The sequence below is a fragment of the Capricornis sumatraensis genome, chromosome 1 (genome assembly GCF_032405125.1).
Source record: "Capricornis sumatraensis isolate serow.1 chromosome 1, serow.2, whole genome shotgun sequence".
Taxonomy (NCBI): domain Eukaryota; kingdom Metazoa; phylum Chordata; class Mammalia; order Artiodactyla; family Bovidae; genus Capricornis; species Capricornis sumatraensis.
In genome coordinates, this window is record NC_091069.1 from 151,909,062 (window position 1) to 151,936,530 (window position 27,469).

General features: G+C 39.9%; 1 protein-coding gene and 1 pseudogene across 1 annotated transcript in view; one reads left to right on the forward strand and one right to left on the reverse strand.

Moving 5' to 3' along the window:
- ABI3BP (ABI family member 3 binding protein) overlaps positions 1–27,469 on the reverse strand; it is a 281,220-nt gene that overhangs the window by 164,451 nt on the left and 89,300 nt on the right. Inside the window, 2 exon segments of the mRNA XM_068984735.1 lie at positions 8,762–8,894; positions 11,943–12,011. Coding sequence (XP_068840836.1) covers positions 8,762–8,894; positions 11,943–12,011 — 202 coding nt within the window.
- Positions 2,339–3,218, forward strand: LOC138086431 (large ribosomal subunit protein eL6 pseudogene; annotated as a pseudogene).

Here is a 27,469-nt window from a genome sequence, read left to right on the forward strand (position 1 = left end):
AAAGGAGGCAGTTTGAAAAGCAGAGCATCTGAGGGTGGTTAGGTATGGCACTCTGCAGCCTGAACTTACAAAATGGTTACATTGCAAATCCCATCCCAGTGGTAGACTGAAAGCACGACATCCTACCCAGATCCATGGAAAGGACAAGACCAAATCTAAATCTCAAGTCAGGAGAATGACTCACAGATTCCTTGAGATAGATTCTTAGAGAAGGTTTGTGATTTTTTTCTTTAACCACGTAGTGGGAACCTGGGGGAGATTCTTAGACAGGTGAATAAACTTGAGCAGTAATGAAGGAAGCTAGATTTATCAGCAGTGGAAGAATGAGAGAAAAACTGGAGGGAGGAATCTCAACTTGCTATAATCCAGATGAGATAATCAGGCTTCCTAGGTGGCGCTAGTAGTAAAGAATCTGCCTGCCAATGCAGGAGAATCCCATGGACAAAGGAGCCTGGTGGGCTACAGTCCAGGGGGTTGCAAAGAGTCAGACACGACTGAGCGACTTAGCAGCAGCAGATGCGAAAACAAAGAAGTGAATCATGGAAGAAATACAATGGAGCAGGGAAAAAGAAACAGATCAAAGTTATATTTCTACAAAATAACTGATGAGACTAGGCTCCTTATAGGATATGGGTACCAAGGAAAGTGTAAATAATATTCAAACCTGAACTTTCAAACTTAAGAAGAGGGAAGTTAAAGTAATAGAAGAGGAGATTTTTTTTAGTAGTATAGACAACATTAGTTTGAGTTTGAGGTACTGAATACTGTTACCTGGTCATCCTAATGAAAATATTCAATGGACAATGAGAAATACACTCTTAAAACTGGGCCAAGATCAGAGGTTCAGCATTGGAGGTCATTTATATCCTTACACCACTCCTAATATTCCTTGTAGAACATCAACATCAGAAAGTCCTGGGAGCTTTTGAAAATGAACAATCTCAGGCTCTTCCTCAGGTCTATGGAATCAGAACCCGCATTTTAACAATATCTTCCACATGATTGAGTATGTCAAGGCTGTATATTGTCACCCTGCTTATTTAACTTATATGTAGAGTACATCATGCAAAATGCTGGGCTGGATGAAGCACAAGCTAGAATCAAGATAGCGGGAGAAATATCAGTAACCTCAGATATGCAGATGAAACCACTCTTAGCGAAGAACTAAAGAGCCTCTTGATGAAAGTGAAAGAGGACAGTGAAAAAGTTGGCTTAAAACTCAATATTCAAAAGACTAAGATCATGGCATCTGGTCCTATCACTTTGTGGCAAATAGGTGGGGAAACAATGGAAACAGTGACAGAATTTATTTTGGGAGGGCTCCAGAATCACTGCAGATAGTGACTGCAGCCATGAAATTAAAAGATGCTTGCTCCTTGGAAGAAAAGTTATGACCAACCTAGATAGCATATTAAAAAGTAAAAGATATAACTTTGCTGACAAAGGTCATTAGTCAAAGCTATGGTTTTTCCAGTAGTTGGGTATGGATGTGAGAGTTGGACTATAAAGAAAGCTGAGTGCTGAAGAATTGATGTTTTTGAACTATGGTGTTGGAGAAGACTAGAGAGTCCCTTGGATTGCAAGGAGATGCAACCAGTCAGTCATAAAGGAAATAAATCCTGAATATGCATTGGAAGGACTGATGCTGAAGCTGAAACTCCAACACTTTGTCCACCTGATGTGAAGAACCAACTCACTGGAAAAGACCCTGATGCTGGGAAAGATTGAAGGTGGAAGGAAAAGGGGACAACAGAGGATGAGATAGTTGGATGGCATCACTGACTTAATAGACATGAGTTTGAGCTAGCTCTGGGAGTTGGTGACAGGGAAGGGACAGGGAAGCCTGGCATGCTACTCTCCATGGGGTCACAGAGTTGGATACAACTGAGCGACTAAACTGAACTGAACCACATGATTTGCAAGTATATCAAAGTTTGAGTATCACTGTTCTATATAAACATGATAATTAAAGACATGGCTTACAGCTGAGATAAGGAGGATACATAGGTGAGATATCCAAGGATAGATCTCTATTCCATATTTGAGAGCCAGGATAACAAGCAAAAGAGAAGAGCAAGGGAGTAAGAGTAAAATCTAAATAAAATTTCAAAGGAAGAAAGAGTTCAAGAATGGGAGGATGGCCAAAAATTCCACAGATATTTAAAAGAATTAAGAACTGAGAAAAAAAAAAAACTATGGGATCTAGCAATTAATTGATCACTGATGATCACCTAGAGAAGTTTCAATGGAACAGAAAGAGGGTGGGAGCCAGTGAAAAGGAACAAAGACTGTGAATGTGGTCAAGAAATCAAGAATAGGCTCTTTCCCATCTTGCAAGATGGCGGGTGAAAAGGCTGAGAAGCCAGATACTAAAGAGAAAAAACCTGAAGCCAAGAAGGCTGATGCTGGCAAGAAGGCTAAAAAGGTGGAAAAGGTGAAGAAGGTTAAGAAGGGGAAGCCCCACTGCAGCCGAAATCCTGTCCTGGTCAGAGGAATTGGCAGATATTCCCGATCAGCCATGTACTCCAGAAAGGCCTTGTACAAGAGAAAATATTCAGCACCTAAATCCAAGGTCGAAAAGAAAAAGAAGGTTCGTGCTCTTGCTACTGTCACAAAACCAGTTGGTGGCGACAAGACTGGTGGTACCCGAGTGGTCAAACTTCGCAAAATGCCTAGGTATTACCCTACGGAAGATGTGCCTTGGAAACTGTTGAGTCATGGCAAAAAACCCTTCAGTAAGCATGTGAGGAAGCCGCGTGCCAGCATCACTCCTGGGACCATTCTGATCATCCTCACTGGGCACCACAGAGGCAAGAGGGTCGTTTTCCTGAAGCAGCTGGGCAGTGGCTTGCTACTTGTGACTGGGCCTCTATCCCTCAATCGAGTTCCTCTGCGTAGAACACACCAGAAATTTGTCATTGCCACCTCCACCAAAATCGATATCAGTGGTGTGAAAATTCCAGAATATCTCACTGACACTTACTTCAAGAAGAAGAAGCTGCGTAAACCCAGACACCAGGAGGGTGAGATCTTCGACACAGAGAGAGAGAAATACGAGATCACAGAGCAGTGCAAGGTTGACCAGAAAGCTGTGGACTCGCAAATTCTGCAAAGAATCAAAGCTGTCCCTCAGTTCCAGGGCTACCTCCGCTCTGTGTTTGCTCTCACAAATGGAATTTATCCTCACAAAGTAGTATTCTGAACTTCTTGCAAAGAACCTAATTAAATAACTTGTCATTTCAAAAAAAAAAAAAGAAAGAAATCAAGAATAGGAGAGCACGTTAATCTGAGAAATTCTGGAATTAAGAAGAGAAACTGAAAAGTAGCCTGGAAGCTATAACAGGGTCAACGGAAAATATGTTGTTTGGGGGTAGGGAAATCTTGAGCATGTTTGGAAGCAAGAAAGTGAAAGTGAAGTCGCTCAGTCCTGTCCAACTCTTTGCAACCCCATGGACTGTAGCCTATCAGCCTCCTCCATCCATGGGATTTTCCAGGCAAGAGTGCTGGAGTGGGGTGCCATTTCCTTCTCCAGGGGATCTTCCTGACCCAGGAATCAAACGCAGGTCTCCCACATCGCAGGCAGACGCTTTACCGTCTGAGCCACCAGGGAAGCCCTGTAAGCAAGAGGCAGGGCACAAATATCAAGGAAGAGGGAAATGCAGAAGAGCAAAGAGTATGGAAGGAACAGAGTGATGAGCACCATCTGAAGGCAGAAACATGCTCCTCGGTAAGAACAGAAGAGATGTAAAGCTAAACCTGGGATGAAGAAAAAGTGAGCCATTCGCAGACTGCCTACATTTTCTTCAGTATTACAGAAACCAGGATGGACTGGGACATAAAAAGAGTCAGTCAGTAGCCAAGATGCTATTCCCAGGATTCAGGGTAAGGTGCCTAGACTGAAATTGTTGACATGGAAATAGAAATGGAAAAGTAGGAGATAAAGATACTAATGTGGGGATTTCTCAAATGCAAAACCAGCATAACCCAGAGCCTCAATACCTATAGGAAATGAAGAATTTTAAAATTTATGGAGCTTCATACTAGGGAGAGTAAAAGAATTATGATACTTCAGAAAATAAAAAGACAAGGGAATTGATATTTCACGAGAAAAGTACAAATTCAATTTTGTCCTAAGTTTGAAGTAATAGTAAGGCATAAAAGTGAAAATGCTGACATTTCACTATTTATTCATTCAGTATATATTTACCGAAGGCCTAATATGTACCCAATGCTGGCTTGGGTACCGGGAAAACAATGATGGTTATGATACCTGTGGTCCCAGTCTTCACTGAGCTTAAAATTTACATGGCAAGATGGATGGGTAATGAGGCACTGAGCTCAATCAAGTGAGAATTCTTAGACCTCAAAAATATTCACTTAACAACTTGGGATAAAGAAAAAAGAGGCAAGAGTCAGCTCTGAACCAGCCAACAGGGAGAACCCTCATTCTGCATTAAGAGCAAGTAAGTACAATGTGAAAGTGTTAGAAAATGTGAAAATGACTTCTAAACAAATCATAAAGCTTTAACAAATTGGCCAAGGAGTGAGAACTAAGGCAATCTTAAACACTTAAACAAGCTGGAAACATGGGAAGGAAAAAATATGCTATTAATGGTGAAATAAATGGTGGTTTTAACTTCTCATCTGGGCCAATTGGAAAGCTTTCTTTTGACCTCAGATATATTAAGGACAAATGTGTGCATTCTTCCTTTTAAAGCCCATTAAGAATAAAACATGTAAATTAAGCATATCTACTCTCCAATGAATGTGAACTCAGAAAGGCTCTAAAAATATGGGAGACCCAAATGGACCCCATGGGAGTAGGAGTGGAAACATACCACCAAGAATAAAGTGACATTGAATTAATATTTCCAAGCTTAAAACAAATAAAACAAAAAACAGAGATTTTCTCATTGGAAACTCACTATACTAGAGCTTTGATATGTAAAGTCAAAAATCAAAGTATAATAAAAATTTTTCCAATAAATTATTTGCCCTTGCATAGGATAAATGAAGTGACACAAATCAACGTGAAATGATTGCTTCTAAAAACTCAGAGACTTTACACATGGTGCCAAATATTAGAGTGAGTGGATTAAAATGACACCAGTTGATGTTCCTATAGCAAGCTGAGGGAATTCAGGTTCCAATGGCTTTGTCAAAATACACTCTTGAAGGAAAACTTGACCCGTCTTAATCTAATTTTCAAGAAGGAATCATTCCCTATAACTATTATTGCTTATTTTAATCTACTGGATTAGTCTAAAGTCTAAAAAAGAAAAATCTACGTAATCATATGAGAGTGGATTTCTCCAAGTCTGCTTCTAATTACACTAACTGAGTTGTTCTGGTGGATTTATTTGGGTGTTTATAATATGTATAGTAATTCCAAAGCTTTTAAATAAGGACTACTATTTTGTTCTCAAATAGTTACAAAGACTTAAAAATGTCAACTCTTTATTAACTGTTCTAACTAAAGAGAAAGGAGGCATGGGTAAATAAAATTCACAACTACTCAAAATGCTTCTTTTGTCATTATATTTAATTCTTTCCTCTTAATTCTTACTCATGTCTTAACAATTCCCTATTTCTGTCAAGGATACTTTGATCCTCCCACTCAGGTTGGAATGTTGGCAAGCATCTTGACATGTCATTACAGAATCTTTTATAAAATTTCATTCTAGAAAGAATTATTTATTTGAAATATTGTGGTTTGATGGGCATGACTCTACCTATTTGATGAGAAGACCAGAACCAGGGTTCACGGGTGAGGAAATGAGAGGGTGAGGTACACATGTGGTCTGAATAGCTTGGGGCCTTCAAGTCTACTACTTTAGATAAAAATTCTAGCTCCATCGGGTATCTGTTCCTCTACCTTCTGCATATTTATTATCGATTTTTGCTGTCATACCATGACAACATGTGTCAATTAGAATCAATCATCGGATAAGTTGTTTTGTGGAGGGGTCAGGAGAACCAAGTGAAACTGAAGACAGGGAGGCTTGAGGACAGGGAGGAAATCACACCAAATCTTGCTCTAGGAATTGGCAATTTCTTGAACCTCATGGATTTACCAAGCAAGTTGAACAACCATTAAAATCAGCTATGTTTTGTTACAAGATTATCAAATATTTCTCCCCTTCTTCCTTTCTTCTTGCTCAATCCTCCCCTTTTTTCCTTCTTTCTTAATAAGAGACTAAAAAAAGGAAAAGGAAAAAGAAACTGACCCCCAGATATTTGTTTTCTCAACATTAGCACCCTGCACCAACTCATTAGAAACCAAAGTTACCGCAAGCAAGTAAGTTCTTTTAGGAGTCCGTTTCCAAACAAAGTTAAGTTTCAAGTTTAGCAGTGGGTGAAATAGGAATATTTCAGATTCTTCAAAACAGTTCAAAATTATTTTTCAAAACCTTTAGCTTTGGCATTATCTTCTACATGCTTTTTTCAAAGAACTTCTTCCTTCAGAACTATGGGCATGTGAAAGAAAATTTGTTTCTTTCTTAGTTTAGATTCCCTAATCAAAGGCATATGAACGGCAGTTTTGGGAACTTAAACATTTTAAAGCTCTTTATTTTCTGTCCAATTTAGACAAATAAAAAGAAATAAAGCAATACAAAAAATAGGCATTTGGCCAAAAAGTATATTAAAAAGTTTTCAATATATTTAGTACAAGGGAAAAAAACATATTAAAATGGTAATGAGATATAACTACACTGCTGCTGCTGCTGCTGCTGCTAAGTCGCTTCAGTCGTGTTTGACTCTGTGTGACCCCATAGACGGCAGCCCACCAGGCTCCCCCGTCCCGGGGATTCTCCAGGCAAGAACACTGGAGTGGGTGGCCATTTCCTTCTCCAATGCATGAAAGTGAAAATAGAAAGTGAAGTCACTCAGTCATGTCCGACTCTTTGCGACCCCATGAACTGCAGCCTACCAGGCTCCTTTGTCCATGGGATTTTCCAGGCAAGAGTACTGGAGTGGGGTGCCATCGCCTTCTCCAATAACTGCACTAGGACCTAAATTGAAAAATATTGGCAGCATGGAATGCTGGTGAGGATGTGGCACAACGAGAACTCTCATACACTGCCTGTGGGAATTTAAATGGAAAATTAGGCCAAAAAAATGCACATCTTCCCTGTGACATAGCGATTCTACTTTTAGGTATTTATCTAGTGTTAGCAGTGTAGTGTTAGTCTCTTAGTCACATCCGACTCTGCGACCCCAAGGGTAACCCACCAGGCTCCTCCGTCCATGGGATTCTTCAGGCAAAAGTACTGGAGTGGGTTGCCATTTCCTTCTCCAGAGGTATTTATCTAAGCTAAATTAAAAGGTATGTCTACAAGAATCTTATACAAAAATGTTTATAAAATTTATCTTCAAAATAACCAAAAACAAGACACAATTCAGGTGTCTACCAGCAAGAAAAATGGATCAAAAAATTCTGAAATACTCACATAATGGAATAATACTCAGAAACAAAAAAGGAATGAACTATCGTTACTTACAATGTCATGAATGAATCTCAAAAAACATGCTGAATAAATAGGATAGACACAGAAAGAGAACATACTTATGATTTTGTTTACATGGAATTTTAGAGCAGACCAACTCTCTAGCACTTTCTAGGGTGATGAAAGAAAAATTTTTAATGGATTATACAGTCCAAGTTACACACTTTCTGTAACTGACTAAACTGTACATGTAAGATCTGTGCATTTTACTGGGTTTTAATTATATTTTAATAAAGAAGTTTATTTTAAAGAAGGGATGAAACAATTTTTAAAAATCTTAAAGTCACTTTGAGTATTTAAAATAAAATACCTTTTAAAATAAATGTTCCTTTTGGTTGAAGCTTGAAAATTTTGATTGTCAGATGCAAAGTTTTGACTTTCAAAGCTACTGTAGTGAATATTTATGACAAGCAAATATCACCTTATACCCAATTTAGAATCATGGTTCAGCATTTAGTACAGTGACAACTATAGACAAAGCCAACTCTATGTGTTGGATGGATAAATGGCAGTGATTTTAAAATAAACTTAAGTTTTTCTTACTTTGTTCTACCAAAGAAGATGGTGGCTTCATTTCCAAAGGTGCTTTTCCTTGACCTACATTTCTCCATGTGTCCCTCTCCCCAATTTTCTAAGCCAGTGATCCCTAAGCTTAGGTGGGGACCAGAATCTCCTGGAGGGCTTGTTAAAACACAAATTACTTGGCCCCACCCTTGAAGTTTCTGATTCACTAAGTCTGGAGATCTGAGAATTTCCAGTTTTGATAAGTTCCCAAATGATGCTGGTGCTGATGTTGCTTGGTTTAGGGACCAAAGTGAGAGAACTAGTGTTTTTAGCACTTCATCAATTGGCAGAATAAAGATTCAGCTTTTTCAAATCAAGGATCAAATGTTGCAACTTTTAACGGTCTCTCCCAATTGCTTTCAACCTTATCCTCTGAGTTTTTATTATACTTATCACTGATAACCCCACTTATTATTTGGCTTATTTTGCCTTCCGTTTTTTTCTTTGGAAAGAAAAAAGTATGTGCATGTGTTTTCCATTCAGGTAGATGGTAATTCCTGAAGGGTAGGGGCTCTGATGACTGTGTCTTCATTCTCCTCAAACCAAGAACAGACTCTTCAGCAAATAGCTGATGTGCAGATACTGATGCCCCTGATATTTACACATCCTTCTAAAGCATGTGCAGACACTGTTGAGAGCAAGTGTCAATTTTCAGATGAAAAATAAAATTTTCCATAATGGTGAATTACCTGTCATTGGGACACTGACTTGGCAATGTCCAATCATGGTGGGGGTTGATGAGGAAGCCCCAGGACAGGAAGACTGAGCTTGGTGACAGAGTGCCAACCACCAGCTGGAGAGGTTTGCGAGGTCGTTTTTTACCTACAAAGGGAACAGACAGGTTAATTCTTGTAACAGTTAGCATATTTTCATGATTTGGGTAAAATATACAAAGATAATTTAGCAAGATGTTGAAGAATGTGAAAGCATTAAGTTCCTTTTCTTTTTATACAGTGCACAAATATTAATAATGCTTTGCCCATGAATTTAAGCAAGAATCAAATGAAATACCCTTTTGAGATTTACATGTTTGTGTCTATGCATATAAACTATATCCATTCCTAGTTTTTATTTTCTTGTGGGTCAAGGATGAACATGGAGGTCTTGGCTATTACCAGTGAAATAAACAAACACACACACATACACATATAGGTATATATACACTTACTTTTCTTTTACAGACAAGATAAAATGTTATGCTTATTTTTAACCTGAAACTGTGAATTTGTTTCACATTTAGTAACAACTTAAGTTGAAGTCTCTCTCTCTCTATATATATATATTTTAAACTACTTGGAAGTGTAAAATCTCTTGCCAGAGCATTTCAATGACCTCTCTCTTTTTTTTTTTCCTTTTTTTACAGTAAGTATTGAAACAGAAAATGTATACACATTCTTAATATTTCTGGAAGAGTAGGAATAATATAAGTAGTAGTTATTCCAACAAGACTAATTAGATTTGGGCAATGCCAAGTGTGATTCTGATAAACAACTCTAGATTCTTTTCAAGTATATGTGAGGGGCAGATTATTTGCTTTTTCAAAAATATTTGAAACTTTAGGAACGGGAGGACAGCGAAAAGGAGGAGTGCCTATTACTTCTGCTAGGTTTGAGTTGTATTAATTGTTATTCTGGCAGAAAAGCCCTCTGAGACCAGAATATACATAATCTAGTGGTAGTAAGTTACTTCATTGTGACATAGATGAATTTTTTAAAGATATCTTGAATAATTTTCAAGGATGGTTATTATTTAGTTGGTTGCAAACATGCAATTATACTTCTCTATAAATTTTTCCAGTTTACGTGTAATAGTACCTTATCTGACTATGATTCAAAGGGTTCAGGTCTGGTCCCCAAAGAGGGCAGGTCAGAATCTGAGATAATGTGATTCTGATAAGTTGTTTTTTCTATCCCTGAGTTGATTTTCACTCATGTAATATAATTGTCTCCTTTTATAGATGAAAAAGAAGGTCTTGAATAATTTCAAGGTTGTCCAAGGTCACAATGAAAGCACGCTTAAGACTCAGATCCAAGTCTCCTGAATTGTAATCTAGTTTTCTAGTTTTCTTTTTATTACATTAGTTTAGCTCACAATGTATGAAAGTAATGCCGTTTAGAAAAACTACATTTTTCTTTCCTCAAGGAATCTAAAGTTTATATGACTAAGTTCACTGTTTGGATCTTCAATTTTAATTACTTAATCATTTTTAAATTATGTGGCAGATACAAATATAAAATGAATGGAAGCTAATCCATTACTCATTACATCACTCTTCAATGCAGATTACAAAAACAAAAATTATATCCGTTGCCTGAAAGGAAAGGTGGGGTATTATAGCCTGATCAGGATGACACTATTTCCTGAGTTGGTCATCACACAGTGAAAAATAATCTAAGGCCAGTGTCACAGAAGCCCACAGATGAAATGAAGTTATAAACTGCCATTAAGTTATAATCACTCTCTTGACTTTTCTTACTTATTTTTGGATATTTGTTTTACAACCATACTAAGAAAAAGTTCAGTGACTATGAAGCCAGAATCCCACAGAACCATACTCATGCTTCCTGACTTTATTATATTTTGAAATAGAGTCTTCAAATACTGGAGGACTTTTCTTTCAAGTGTATGGAAAGCTTCTTAGACAATGATCACTAGTAAGTTTTAAGTACTGATTGAAATCTCCCTTGTGCTTGGGATATTATAAGAGGTCAAGTAAAAGGATCTGTAGTTCTCAAAATAATTAACCATTTATTGCTTCTCTTTAAAAAAAAAAAAAAAAAAGAGGAAACCAACAGAAGCCTCGAGGGGAGAGGTTTGCAGCAACCAGTTTTTGGTAATCAGGCATAGGTAATATACTGAGGAGACAGAATACTTAGCTGCCAAGGGCCCATTTGCTCAATATCTGTACATTCTCCCAACGCTTCTTATCCCTTTGAGAAAGATCTTTCTTTCTGTGTGGCATCCAGTGTACCATAAAAGGCAAATATGATTAGGGAATAATTATTTTGAGAACAGTTCACATTAGAACATGAAAAAGAAAAGCATCATGATCAACTCTATCTACAGACTAGGAAGATGTGACATAAGATATTAAAAGCATTTTCACAGCTTTATTAGTCCTTCCTAACAGCAAGGGCTTGCTTATTTGATCTGGGAAGAAATTTTAGCAGTGAAATTGGGACAACGTCTTCCTTAGTTGTATAGAAATATTTCTACTTTTTTATACACATGGTATCTAGTTGCCTGTTTCACATCTCCCTAGCCCTGGAAAGATGGGTGTCACACTGCTGTTTTATGAAAGAAGTCTAGTTTTCTGTGTCTGACTAAATTTGGTTTGGAGGCATAAATAAAATCCAAGTCCCAACTCATTCAACACACATGTAAATGAGTTATGCTTTTGAAATGTCAAGTTTCCTTCAGCAAAGTTTACATCTCACATTTTGACCTAGAAATCTGAAAGACACAAGAGCAGGCTTTAGTTCACACATTGCAACACAGAGGGAGTCAACAGGAGCTAAACTCTAAATAAGCACTTACTCTGGGCCAGGCCTGTCGTACGTAGCTGTGAACTCATCTCATCCTCACCCAGACCCTACCGTGCGGCAGAACAGGGGCATAGAGAGGTTCAATAATTTGCCTCAACCCTCTGCTGTTTGTATGTGGTGGGGCAGATAAGACCCAAGGAGCCTCTCCCAACCAGGCTATGCTACTTCCCAAGCAGGGTTATCTGTTTTCAGGGGACTGCTGGGCATCATACGTCTTCTAACCTACCTTCCTGAGGCATCCCCAAGACGCGTGGTCTCCATGGGTAGAAAAGAGATGAAAAGGCATGGTTTAAAGTTAGCAATAATAATGAATCAACAAAAATACCTGAGCATGACTTCTTTTGACTGGGGGGAGGAGCGGGCCGAACGACGATCAGATATTTAGGCTCAGCATCTGGAAATGGTAACATCATTTATCAGTAAGATTCTTTGTGAACAAGCAGCCTTCATGACAGCACACCCATTCCTGACTCAGTGTTCCCCAGCCTTAGTCACTGTAACCACAGAACCAGCGGGTGAGCGGGCTCAGGCATTCGGAAAGTTCATACTTCTTGCGATGGTTCAGGCCATTAAGTTTCTTAAGTGAAAATTAAATCCAGATTTTCAAAACCTCATGGACATAAACAGGGGAGAAGTCTTAAAAGAATCATGCTAGGGACACAGATTTCATGCCACATTTTTGATAGTCCTTTTCTCTGCAAAGATCTTTTTTTTTAATCAGATCATGTCTCATCTGTAATCCTACTCCTCACAGAGGATCAGAATGGTGCTTCAAAATCAGAGAAGGAAAATCATACTTGCACAGGACACACGAGTCTCAACCGTTGACTGATTTGAAACTGCTCATTTCCTGGATATCTGAATATTCTCCAGAATATCCTACCTATTTTTTAATCCTGTTTGCATAATTTTTCAACCTGTTATCACATCTAATCATTTTCATGAAAAACTTTAAAACAAAGTCACAATTTAAGTTGGTATAATTTCCACATAAATATACTGATGGAAAATAGAGAATCTCTTTAAAATATTTAGGTTTTGTTGTAGGAAATTTGTGGGCTGGTATCTTGATAATTTTAGGTTACACAGGTGTATTTGTTGAAACTTATTGAACAGTAACAAAAGGGTCCTACCAGATAGTACAGGGAACTATATTCAATATCCTATGATAAACCATATGGAAAAGAATATGAAAAAGAATATATATGTATAATTGAGTCACTTTGCTGTATAGCAGAAATTAAACACAACATTGTAAACCAACTACATTTGAACAATTTTTTTTTAAACACTGAAAAGTGTGGACAGTAAAAAAATTGGGTTTGAAGTAAAATGATATTTAGACTATAAATAAGTGCTAACTCAATCAAGGGCTGAAAATTTATCAAATAATTTTTTAAATTAACGTTTCTAAGATGAATGGTTGGTTTATACAGTGTATGCATAAGCCAAATACACTTCAGGCATTAAAAATATAGCATTTATTAAGCAGCTCTATTGGATTAATTGATTGATTGATGGGTATTATCTACAATAGTTCTTCAGTAACTTTGGATCCTGGAACTCATTCTACACTGAACTTCATCTGGATGCTATCGTCAATCACAGTTCACTCCTACTTGCTCAGACAGAGCTCACGTCTTTGTTTGTTTTCACTCAAATATCTCCTTCTCCATGTGTTTGGAACAGAGACCTTCTCTGCCCAAGGCTTTATGGGGCTGACCTCATTTTCAGCCAGAGACAACCTGGCATTCAATCACATTCAATAACTAAAGCCTTTGTCTTTTTCCTGGACGTCTCACATGGTTCTATTTGCTATAACCTGCTGCAGTAATTACCACTGCAAATAGGTTAACCAGATAACCTCTTGAACTGACCTCAGAGCTTTGCTCATCGATCACATTGGTGCCTAAAGACTGCCACACAGATAAACGAGCATTCACAGATAGAGCAGGGTTTCAGAGTCTCATGTGTTTGAAAGCATATCTTGCTTAGTGGAACTTATATAAAGAAAGTTCAACCTAAGTCAAAGTTTCTAGTAGGAATATAAAAACCATTTCCTGATTTTTATTTGTGACATACAGCAATATAAGTGGTCTTCCCAGGCCCACTGCCAAATGGGAACCACCACGGCCAAAAGAACCCACCTGCCAATGCAGAAGACATAAGAGACGTGGGTTTGATCCCTGGGTCAGGAAGGTCCCCTGGAGGAGGGCATGGCGACCTACTCCAGTATTCTTGCCTGGAGAATCCCATGAACAGAGGAGCCTGGCAGGCTAAGGTCCATAGTGCACAATATGAGTATTAAGAAACTACTGAGTATTGAGTACTTTCTAGGTGCTGTTATATTCACAATTTAATTACTCCTCATGGCAATGCTACCTGAACAAGTACCATTCTCATCCCAGTTTGTAGATGAGGTCACTGGGGCTGGGTCAGCCTCATGGGCAACATGTACAGCCACATAGGGAACCAAGCTCAGAAGGGTCCCTTGCTTGGTTTAAAATCCTGCTTTCACCATCTTGAAATTCTTAATACTTTTATCTTTGAATTCATCTTTCTTAAGTCGTCCAATGAGGATAATAGAGAGTGAGCAGAGAAGACAAACAATAATGCCTGTCTGCACTTCTTTCTATCCACACAGAGCATTCTAGGTGACCATTAGCATTCCAAAGGGCCCATGACATGTGGGAGTCCATTGAGAGTCAAAGGCCAAATAAGGTTACAACTATGACTCAGTAAGGGACTGTGGAAGGGACACTCACAGCCTTGTGAGGTTACCCTGTCCATTTGAACCAGAACTTGCTTCAAATGCAGAAAGAAGGGAACGACATTTTAAGAACAAAAATGACCAAAGAATCCTATTATGTGCTTACTTATTCATGTTCCTTCCCTGTATTAACCAGCCACTGACAATGAAAGTTAGAAGACAGAAGGAAAGGAAAAGCTAGAGAAACCTCTGCTTCCTCCTCTTCTCAGTTCTCCTTCACTCAGCAGTAAGTGAAAGGCAGAGAGTATTAGTAAAATGCTCATGTGTCAAAAGTTGAGCTCTGTGCATTTCCATTAGTGTGGCAAGAATAAGTACACATGCATACAGGAATTACAAAATGCATATTGTGGCACTTCAGTGATTCTGCTTAGGAGCTAAAGGTTCTCACATGTGTGCATGCTAGGTCACTTCAGTCATGGCTGACTCTTTGCAACCCCATGGACTGTAGCCTGCCAGGCTCCTCTGTTCATGGGATTCTCCAGGCAAGAATATTGGAGTGGGTTGCCATGCCCTCCTCCAGGGGACCTTCCTGACCCAGGGATTGAACTCGTGTCTCATGACTTTTGCACTGGCAGACAGGTTCCTTACCACTAATACCACCTGGGAAGCCTAAAGGCTCTTACATCTGCCTTTAAAACTAGCTTTGCATTATATAAAGAAAGGCTAATAATTTAAACGCTTAATTTTTCTTGACTTAAATGACCTGAAGTAGCAAATAAAATAGCGTCATAACAAGTAGAGAGAGAAACTGGAAGAAAGGAAAAAAACTTTATATTTTAGTACCTTTAATGATATTTTTTTTCTGATTTTTGAACCATGGCCCCTGTGTTTTTATTTTGTACTTGGCCCTGCAAATTATGTAGCTCTCTTAATCTTGTCCACAAGATGTCCTTTTAATAAGTCTCTGAACTCACTTCTAGGGAAAAAAAAAAGCTAAATCCTATTTTTCTTAAATTGTTCTCAATGTGACAGAGTCTGTTAGAGTTAGCCTTTAATTTCCTTCCTTGATACATGTTAGTTCAACTATGCCTCGGTCGTTTTAAAAAAAGACCTGAAATACTAGAAAAACAACATGCAGAAAAGCCATATGGTTACATGAGCAGTTTAAAAGTAATTTTGGTTATGATCACAGTCATTCTGCATAAAGCGTAGGCTGTCACAGCCAGTTACAAATTAGAACAGATGTGGGGACTTGGATGCATAGGCTGGCTCTCACTGCTCATAAGAAATTTCCAAATCCATGTATTTCAGCAGTCTTTGCAATCAGTTGGGAACACAGACATGGAAAAACAGAACAACTGGAAAACAAGATTTCTATTTCTATTCCTCACTATGAAGTTCTTTGTGGATCTGCAGCAGTCTGGAAATACATACACTGTACCCTGATCAGAAAATTTGGCAACACATGCCCCAAGTCAACTACTTCCTTATTTAGAGAATACACATTATTAAGAAATTTTAATTTGTATAGAATGCAGTTAACTTGACAAACTTTCCATTCCTAATGATTTTTAAGCCTATACCATGCTGCAGACTAATTAAATCTAATTTGTTTCATATTTTGAATGCCGTGTGGTAGAGGATAAGGACAGCTTCCTGCTTAAGGAAATCTATTATTGAAATCTTTTATAAAGTCCTAGATTTTTTGGTAATGCAAACACCCCTTCCATAATCACTCTACTTAAAACATCCTAATTCTCACATTTTTATTTAGGGACATCTGCACTGCAAGCCACACTGCTTTAGAATGCTGTTGTAGTAAGTTTTTTCCTGCCATGCAAGTTTCCACAGAAGGAACATAAAATAAACCAGGATGATCCTAAAGGAAATCAGGTAATGGACCTGAACAAAAGTGTATTTACCCCTACCTCTTTTTTGGTAAACAATTCGGTTTCATGACAAACTAAATTTTTGAGCATAACAGCATGGACCCTAGAGCCTGCAATCAAATCCTGCTCAGCTAGTTGCTAGCACAAGGAAAAATATTTAACATCAGTGCACCCAGTTCATCATGAGCAAAATGGGAAAAATCATAGTACCTGGGCTCATAAAGTTTTTAGTTATGTTTATGCACACAAATTTAATGTTAGCTTTTATGATGATGGTGGGCTTTCCAGGTGGCTCAGTGGCAAAGAATCTGCCTGCCAATGCAGGAGACACAGGTTCGACCCCTGGTCTGGGACGATCCCCTGGAGAAAGAAATGGCAACCATTCCAGTATTCTTGCCTGGAAAATTCCATGGTCAGAGAAGCCTGGCGTGCTATAGTCCATGGGGTCACAAAAGAGTCAGACAAGACTTAGCGACTAAACAAAAACAAATCATGATGATGATTTCTTAAAAGGTGAATTTTGTGTCCAAAGAGTTCTGAGAACATATTTTAAAAGCAAGAAGTTCAAAACTAAGTTTTTAAAACAAGGAAAAGTTTTAAAATGCAAAAATTTCACAAAAAATATGACTACACACTATCCTGGCAAAGATTCTCTTGCTCGACTAAACTCTAATCAGACTCTTGTGAGCTCTTGCTCAACTAGGCTCTGACTTTTGGACTTCTGTGTTCATTTCTACATTGTCCAATTTGAGCAGGAATCCTGAGATAGTTTAGCCAGAATGCCCCATCTTCCATGGCTTATCACACTTGGGATCCAAATTCTTCATCCTCTACCATCTTATAGATGATATCTGGGCACCCTGGCCTGCCTTCATCAAGAACCCTGGTAGGTCAGTTGAGCCAGAATCCTTCCTGACTGCTCATGCTTCCTTTTAGTAATTTTCTGTCCATTTCCTCCCACTCTGCTTAGTAGCTAGAATGTGTACACGCTGTTACTTCAGTTGCATCTGACCCTTTGTGATCCCATAGACTGTAGTCCGCCAGGTTCCTTCTGTCCATGGGATTTTTCAGGCAATAATACTGGAGGGAATTGCCATGCCCTCCTCCAGGGGATCTTCCTGACCCAGGGATAGAATCTAGGTCTCTTTACATCTTCTGCATTGGCAGGCAGGTTCTTTATCACTAGTCCCACCCAGGAAGCTCTGTAGCTAGAATTCCTATGCTGACCCTGTTATATTCGGAGTTGAGCCCAACCTCTCTCCCTCACTACAAGACCCCACTGTGGTGGTCCCTACACCTGTCATGAGAGCCCCCTCCCCTGTCAATTAAGTCTTCCTTAACATCTTTAACAAGCGTCACTGAATAGTTTTTCTTTAACAATACTTGCTCACAAATACTAATGCAAAAAAATCCTATAAAATATGTTGACAAGCTGAAGCTGGCAGCATATAATTCGATAATAAGTGACAGCCAAGTGTAGTTTATTCCAAGAATGTAATGGAAAGAGAAAAAAAGCATCAGTTTCCATAAGTGCTGAAAAGACATTTGACAAAAGTTGACATCAATTCTTGATTAATATGGATTCAATGGAATACCTCTTCAATATGATAAAATATATCATCATAAAATATCTGAACTACTTTTTTTTAAATACGCAGGACGCCAAACATACATTTCTGTTGATTAACTCTCCTGAGCCTTATCAGAACATTCAACCCTCATTATTGTCCCTTTTATTACTAAATATTTTTAAGTATTACACCATGATTTTATTTTTATAACCTGCTTCAGTATTTTTACTCAGTACCTGAGACATGGATTAGGTAAATAAACAAAGAATGATGTAACCAACTATATTTCATGTTCTTTTACTCCAGTGATGTAGGAATATATAAAATAAGCCAGTGGATTAGAAGGATTACTAGCACATTTACATCTAAAACCAACCTTACAAGAATTGTGAGTTAGAACAAACTTGCTCATGAAGACCCCAGACACAAACTTCTATGTCCATGTCCCGCTTCAAGATGTCTTTAGCGAATGTGCTTGTCCTCATCAATCTTATTTTCATTTGTTCTTAGAGAGGATCACAAAGCAACTATTTACAACTTAGCATGAGTGAATTCATATTAACACAGTACCCCCACTCATGACCTGTTCTAATTACATAAAAGACACATGTGTGTCCTCTACTAAATATACACATGGCGTCAACAACCAATGGGGGAATCTTTCAGCCCAGTGCCCTTACTAACTCCTTTTCTGTGCCTGAAATCATAAGGCACAGAGAGCCACCTTCTCTCTAAGCTAGTGGCAGCTGGCTGGCGAGCATCCTGTGAGAGTCCTGATCCATGGAGGGCAAGCAGTCTTTACTCTGGCAGGAGAGGCCCAGGACCATGCTGCTGTCACCAATGTGCTTTAAAGATCTGGGTCCCTTGGGAACCACTGAGGAAAGGTAGACATCATCTCAGGCATTCTTCAAGGCCCAGAGAGAAGTTTCAAGATCAATGTGAATTTCCAAGTAACTCTGAGGCTGTTTAGAGACAGTCCATAAACACCTTTCATCAGTAACTAAATTTTTGATTAGCAAATCAAAGAGAGGCAGATTGTTTCTAATGTGGTTTGGAGGTGTAAAAAGAACACCAAGGCTTAATCCTCATTTCATCCCCAGAGATGGGGAGAGACAACTTCCTCTGCATCCCCACTGGAGGCCGAAATCTTCTCTTGCTCCCCTGAGGGAGATGGAGTCTTAGGAATGCTTCTGCCTGGAGAATGAGACCCTTGAGCTGCTGCCCTGGAAACCCACCAAGGAGTATCTGAGGCACTGAGCCAGAGGCCTGTTCACAGAGGGGTCTCCTCTGGGCAGCTGTGCCCACCCATGTGGAGGTTTTGGCCTGCAGATGCCTGACATGCCAGTGGGAGAGCAGCCCCCGCAGGGCTTACTACAGGCGAGGAGGCCATAAATGGAATGAAGCCACATGGCATGTGGGTGATGGGTAGGCCACCAGTGAGACTATACTAGCTCCTTGGGATTCTGAAACCTGTGGGAGCAGCAATAGAGTCCTGAGGAAAATATATTCCATTTCTTCCTAATCTAGCAAGTGGGAGTTGACAGGTTTAAATTTGACTTAGAGATGGTATCTGAACCCCAAATGGCAATTTGACCAAATTCAACAGTTTTTGCAGGCATATTATAAGTTCAGAATACTGCATTTCATTCGTTCTAAGACATAATCCTCTCCTCCACTCCTCTGCTTTTAAAATCTCTCAAATGCATTATACAGTCAGTGGCATGGGACATTGACCAGGGACAGTTGGGTCCTTGCTGTCACTGCCTGACACCTTGCAGGAAAGTCAAGAAAGTAACAACTTCCCAAATGGCAGAAGAGGGTCAGTAATTCATAAGGAAAGCCAGGGGAGCAGTGTTCACAAAGCACAATCTTATCACTATTGATGCTGGCATGGAGTCCTGTAGTGGAAAAACAAAGCTACAGATAACTCTGAGTTGAAGGGTGAGGCAGAAGAGTTGGACTCCCAAGGTGAAGAAAATTTAGCAGGAATTTAACTTTTCTCTTGCTTATTTTCCTTTTTTTTTTTTAAATAATAGATCTTTCTCCCCCAAGACCCAGTCTAAACATGAGAAAAAACATTAGACGAAACTACATTGAAAGATTCTACAAAACACCTAACCACAACTCCTCTAAACCATTAAGGTCATCAAAGCCAAGGAAAGCCTGGGAGACTGAGCCTATGGGAGACTTGACTAGACATAGTGTGATATCCTGCATGGGACCTTGGAACGGAGCAAGGTCTTTGGTTGAAACAAAGGAGATCAGATCATGGGTGGACTTACGCTAATAACGTATCAATATTGGTTGATTAGTTGTGACAAATGCACCATACTAATACAATATGTGAAGAATAGGAGAAATTGGATGTCAAGTACACAGAAATTCTATTACATTTGTAACTTTTCTTTAAAGCTATTCTAACAAAGGATTTATTAAAAAACATAATCATCTCTTTTTACAAAAAGTAAATCATGCAACCTTTATGTATCCTGGTAAAAGGAAGCTCCTTCATAAGCCTCAAGGGATGCCAAAGAGTGTCATTAATCAGCTGCTTCATTCTTTATTAAATTTATATAAAATAGTGCTATCATTTATGGTTAAAAGTAATTTAGAATTTGATGAAACAAAGTAACTATTTTATAAGAAATCAATGTGGCACATCCTAAGACTCCTATTAAGAATAACATCATCCACAAAACCTGGAAAAAAAAAATCTACAGTCATGGAACTCTCCATAAAGAAATATTATCAGTTTTTCTCCACATCTGCAAGCGTCTACATGCCACACTTAGCTGTAATCTGACCTGGGTGGGTACAACCTAAATTTAAGTATTCCCTTCAGCTTTTAACATTTGGCAGACAGCTCCCATGCCTTCTTTCATCAACACTGAGCAATGTCTACTTGAAAAATACCCTTGAAAAGCCTCCCTGTGTTTTAAGTTCAGGCAGAGAGTTCCACTCAAGCACTAGGCTGATCAGAAACAAAGCAATCTTAAGTGTGCTCATGCTGGGAGGAAGCAAACTGAGCTTCAGGGGGGCCTCTGCAGACACTGTTCCCTCACCTATTGGTCCTTGAAGCGGGGCTGGAAGAGAGCAGTCTCATTGGAAAAGGGGTGTAGTTTGATGAGAGGGTAGAGGGTAAAAAGATAGTAAAATGCTACTTGTCTACTGAGCCCTTGTAAGGCAACTATCAACAGCTGTAAATTTCAGTTCTGTTACTAACCTTTCTTATATCCCCACCCATCCTCACTTTCCTGGGACAAAATAACAATAGCAAATTGACACCACAGCAGCACACTGCTTTCAGCAATGGGGTACAAATGATTTGCATATGAGCCAAAGTCCATATCCATCCTGAAGCCTGGATACTAGAAAATGAGAAGCTCAAATATCACTGATGTAACAGATGTATCCTTCCAAAGAGTAATGTGAAGGAAGCTGGCCACAAAACACACTCGTGATTATTAAGTAAGCCCTTGATGCTGGGAGGGATTGGGGGCAGGAGGAGAAGGGGAAGACAGAGGATGAGATGGCTGGATGGCATCACTGACTCTATGGACGTGAGTCTGAGTGAACTCCGGGAGTTGGTGATGGACAGGGAGGCCTAGCGTGCTGTGATTCATGGGGTCACAAAGAGTCAGACACGACAGCAACTAAACTGAAAGTAATTACATGGTAACAAGCTATAGCAGTGGCCATTAATAGTCTTGACCAACTCAGGAATATCACTGATGTCCTTTCAGGAAGTTCAGCGTCCCTTCTGGAAAAACTCTAGTGGGACTTTTTTTTCTGGAACATTGGGGAAATTCTGCAGGAGACAAAAGAGACTCAGATTTGATCCCAGGGTCAGGAAGATCCCCTGGAGAAGGAAATGGCAACCCACTGCAGTATTCTCCCCTGGAGAATCCCATGGACAGAAGAGCCTGGCGGGCTACATTCCAAGGGGTTGCAGAGTCGGACATGACTGAAGCAACTTAATATGGTGTCTTCTTGGGCACACGCTAAGTCACAGCTTTGCAAAGCCTCATGGAAACCAGAAATCCACATAGAAGACAGTACTTACAAGTAATGTCAGTACTGCTTTAAATTTACTATGCTTACTGAGATTATGAACACAGAAGTTTAGTTATTTTTAATAAGTCACTAAGTACATTACTAGCACCTTGCCCTTGTGTGTGTTAGTTGCTCAGTTGTGTTTGACTCTTTGGGACCCCATGGACTGTAGCCTACCAGTCTCCTCTATCCATGGGATTTCCCAGGCAAGAATACTAGAGTGGGTCGCCATTCCTTTCTCCAAGGGATCTTCTCAACCCAGGAACTGAACCTGTGTCTCCTGCACTGCAGGCAGATTCTTTACTATCTGAGCCACCAGAGAAGCCCATAAAAATGAACATCTATAGAAATATGAATCATCACAGATAGAAGTCGTCCATCTTTTAGAGTATTTCTAAGCCTCTGTTAAGAGTCAGACGTGACAGCGACTAAACCACCACTGCTGCAAAGCCTCTGTAAGAAGACATGGGCTGAGGATCACATGGGATCTGGCCCAGACTCAGTTTATACTTTTGAAGAAGAAATTCATAGGGCCTGGACTCCCTCTTAGGCCTGTTCATGCTGATCATGCTTGGTCACCTTTCCAATGGACTCTGAACTCTGTGTCTAGTGCCTATGAAAACAGCAACAGAAGAATAAGACCCCTCCAGACAGGGGAACCTTGAAGATTATTATATCTAGGTTACTCATCGCCTAAGAGAAAACATACACTAATCACCCCTTCCTCCAGACAGGCCATAAATTTTTCTGTATCAATCGAAGTGTAACCTTAGGTTTATTGAGTATTGGCTAATTGTTTGACTGTTTGAGCACATGAGCACATAGCACGTGAATAATGGGGTTATTGGGATTGTATTTTCCTTGGTTTATGTAAGTCTCAAGGAATTTGGGGTGGTGGGTTCAGACACGTACACATGGGGTATAAAAGATGTTCACAAATGCTGGTCGGGGTCCTTGGTTAAGAGGAGACTCTGCCTTGGGCCCACCGGTATAATAAACTGCACTCCACTATCTGCATTGTCCTTCTGAGTGAGTTTGTTTCCCGGAACGTGTGGCTACAACACTGCTCATTTTTGTACCTAGAAACATAGCAATTGCACAGCAAACATTTTCTGAGCAAATGAATGAATCTATTTCTCTATCCCTTTATTGCCTGGGGCTAGAGTAAAGATGAAAGTTCCTGCTTTGGGGGAAGAAAGGAAAAGCAATTATAAGTCTGGGGAATAGCTATCAGCAAAAGCAAATCATCTTTTGAAAAGCTGGTAAACTTCCAATTGCTGAATTTGTCTTTGATGAACCTATCTGTAGAACTGACTTTTTCCTTTGAAGTTCTTTGCTATAAAAAGCATATGACTTTGTGTGTAATAATAATCCTTATCTTTCCTTCACCTGAAAAACAATCTAAGCCAAATTTTAAAGCAAATTCTACTAATTACTGTTCAGTAATTATTCCCGTTAAATGTTGGGAATCAGTTGGAAAATGAACCAATACCCACTTTGACAAAACATTCTGCTATGCCTTGGTGCTCTGAGGAAGTTCTGGCTTCTTTTGGCCCTGAAGAGACAGTCCAAGGGCCTTGGCACACAAGCAGGGGGCACAATGGTGATGGTTAAATGATCCATAAAAGGCTCAGCCACTCTGGACCACAGAGCAACTACCAAGGCAAAACGACTAGGAACACCAGTTGGTGGGATTCTATAATGTTCGGTTAAAGACCATAGAAGGGGGCTGACAGCTCATGTTGACATGTGTGTTACACGAGGAATTGTTCAGAAATGCTAGCAGCAGCGAGCAGCAGCCCCTCATCTCCGTGCTGCAGAGTGAAGCCTCTAAATAAGAGAGGAGATGCTTTGATGGGAAGAGAGGGTGTGGAGAAGGAGTAGGTGGAAGGAAGAGGTCTGAGGGAGAAAGAGAGCTTTTCCTAAACACTGAAATGTGGACCCCAAAGGCTCCACCACGCTCCTTCACTCTTCAGGTTTTTGTCTGGATGTAAAGATGCACCCTTTTTCCAAACAGAGGAGCATTTCAAAGACATACTTCAACATGGAAGACATTCCTGGAAACTTTTTCTGCCAGTTTTCCTGTGAGTTTGGGGAGGCAAAGCTATTGAAAATACATACTTTGCCCAGAGTTGACTATATACTTTATGGCCCCATTCAATGCAAAATCAAAAGGTAGGACTCCCTGTTAAAGACATTAAACACACCGAAATATAAAACATTTCCTTTCTTTCATATACTCTGCCTCGACCGTTCATGGTATTTATTGGTTATTTAATGTTGCTCTGCAAAGGAGGGCAGACCCTCACCTCCCCTATCCCCTCTCTCTTGACTGCCTGGGATCCTTTCCAACCAGAGGCAGCCTCGCCATCAGAGCACCTTACTACCCGCCCCCCCCCCCCCCCCCCGCCCCGACTCAGCCCCCAGGGCAAGAAAGCCAATCTCCCCTTCCTGAAGGGCTGCCATTGGAACCCACAGACCCCAAGGGACTGTGACCTCAGTCCTCGGACAGACCATGTACCTGAATGAGGGTAGGAAAGAAGCTGACAGAAGTGAAAGCACCTGCTGACGTACTGTGGCACTGCCAGCCAGGACTGTTGCCAGCCCGCCCTGCCAGATGTCACCAAGAGAGGGTGTCCACCAGGCCTCACATCTACACCCAAGTGCCCGAAGAAGGCGGAGGCAGAAGTAGTTGCTAAGTGGAGTTAGGAAGAGGCAGGGCTGCAGGGGGACCAGGCAGCTGAGAACCAAATTAGGAGAGGGAGTGGGAGGCAAGAGAAGAGCCCAGGCACCAAGCCCTGGGCACACATTCCATTGTCCCATCCCACCTGACTGATAAAATCAAACAAAAGGTAAACCTACTAAAATTTCCATGACAGCAAAGCACTAACCTTCAGTGCAGGGCTCCTCTGAGTCCACTGGTCACATGCCTGGAAAGCCAGGTCTCCCCTCCCCCTCCACCCCCAATTCCCACCACGGCCTGGACGGACCAGGCAGTCCTGCATTTCCTGTCGCCACAGCTTTCTGTCTGGGGCTGCTCATTCAGCTCCCATCCCAGGCTAACCCTGCCTCACTTGCAAGCTCTGACAAATTCTCACGCTGACCCTGGAAACAAATACTTAAACCATTTCTCGTACCATTTGCCACCGCAGCCAGCACGCATCCTTTCCCAGTTTCGAGACCTGTTAGACATTAACATTGCTGACTTCATCGCCAGTAGTTTTTTCCTTGCCTGTGCTTTATAGGTGCACCCCACAGAGAAATTTAGTGTAGGGTGTTGTCTGTGAACTCATTTAATGTTTGGCAAGGACTTGCCCCTGATAGACAGCCTGCACACACACACTTTCCAGTGAATTCATCACTTCGCTAGTATCATCTCTACAGGAAATGTGACTGAATAATCACAACTTTACTTGGATATTGTCCTTTCAAATAACAAAGCTAGGTCACATTCACTATCAGATGGAAGCCAGGGCCATCAAATCAGCAAGGTGTCTTCTTTCTTTCCAAATATTCTAGTCAGCATCATCATGTGGGGGTGAGGGGTCAGGAATAATTCCCAGGAGATGAGTTTGTACATAGAGTTCAAAAGTCACAGAATACTTAAATGCCGTGGGGGAAGACAGTACGGCATGGTAGTCAAATGCTTTCTGGAGCCAGCCTGCCACACGTAGCTTTCTTCACTTCTCAGGGATTTACTCTTCAATGGGAAGAAGAGGATGCTAATAGTACCTGCATCAAGGGGCTGCAGTGAGGAGTCAATGACCCTTGCTGTAAAGCCCTCGGCCCAACACATTGTAGCTCCCCAATGACATTACAGTATAAGCTCATGGGTTGGTGAGAACTTCCAATCCAGCATTTGGTGAGCAGCTACTATGCACTCAGCCTGATAAATGAAATGAATGCCAGTCTGGGGGGATATCTTCTTCTTGAGGAGTATCCCTAGTGGTAGAGAAAAGGCAGAACTATTAGCTTGGAATCAGGCAATGAAAGACTGGGGGATGATGCTATGAGGTCAAGGCTTTCACCCACATGTGTACTAAGCTATAACTTTTCAACTAAACTGGGACACTTTTGATAGAAACGGGAGCACTATTAATAATTAAGCCACAACAGCAGATGTAAGCCATAAGCTGGTCTGAGAAATAGGGCAGAGTCAACACTGTAAGCCAGTTGAATAATTTTTTTTTTTCTACTAGAGATTTCCACCCTAGGCAAAGAGAGTTTACTGTGTTAACTGGGAGACTTGCCCAGCAAACTCCCAGCAGACTCTGGACAGTCAGCTGTTACATCCACGGATCTACTGACCCTGATCGTGGAGTACGTGGGGGATGATGACAGTCAGCTCTCACCCTGAGCAATTCACTAGTTAGCTGCTAAAATATGACTAGTGCAAACAAAAGCAAAATAATGAAAATGGAACAACCTAGACTGGAATGTGACTAAATGCTGATATTCACAGCATAGTGCTTCAGACAAGACAGGTATGTGACAGAGAGTGTTGTGTCCTGGGAAAGTAAAATGTTGAGGAAATAACAGGAGTAGTTAGGAAATTAGGATTTGATGGTAGTCTTTGGTTTTGAGATGGAAATTATAATGGAAAATATGGAAATTTAGGAAAAATAAATTATAAAGTCTAAATATTATCTTGCATCTGTTCCAGATAACCTCCTAATTTACCCTATTAGCAGCTGTCTTTCTAATTAAATCCACTTCTTATCAACAAGCCTTTTGCAATAAGTCTTGGACAGTGCATACCTTTGACTCATGCCAAAGGGCCATAAGCTATTTTGCAGAATCCTTCTAGATATAATTAAGAATTAACTAAGTAAAAGTTAGATTTTGGTCTCAGTGCATTATGCAATACATTGGAAAAAAAAATTGTGCTTTATATTGGAATATTGAGTTTCTTTTATTGTATTTCCAAGAAAAGATAACTTTGGAGACAGTTTATCTATTGTTTGGTGAGGCCAGGAAGACCATGGAAACACTGAATCCAATAGAAAAAACAGAACCTTGGAAAGATGTTATCTTTATCAAAACAGGTGAAATGGGCATCTATTATCAAACAAGGCTTTTCTGGTATGAACCCATGGTGAATTATTTTGGTGGTGCCATAAAATTTATTAAGAAATTGGTACCCACTAGGCCAATCTCTTTTAAAAATTCCCCTTTGAAGCTTACTCAAGTTCTGCTAAATTTTGCACCTTGGAGGAAAATCAAGTGATTCTGAGATTCCTATTGTTTTAATGAAAAATCTGGGTTAATCTTGACGATTTAAAGCCAAATACTTCCCAGTGGTAAAAATCATTTCCAGAGAAAGAACCAAATGAGAATTAGATGACGTTTTGAAAACAGTTTAAAAGAGAAAACCCATCTAAATGAGACCCATAGCTATTTCAGATTCCTGGGTCTCTCCCTTTCCTCTCACCCATTCATTCATTCACTATGTTTCTAAATTATGACAACACTGGATGTGAAAAAAGAAATCTGAGGCTTCCAGTGTCCTTACCTCTTCAGAATTTTCTATTTGGGAAGAGTCTAGGAATAGACAAGACTCCCCAGAATAAAAACAAATAGTTTATTAAGAATAATGGTCAAAGAAAATGCTTAGCCTCTAGGATATTCA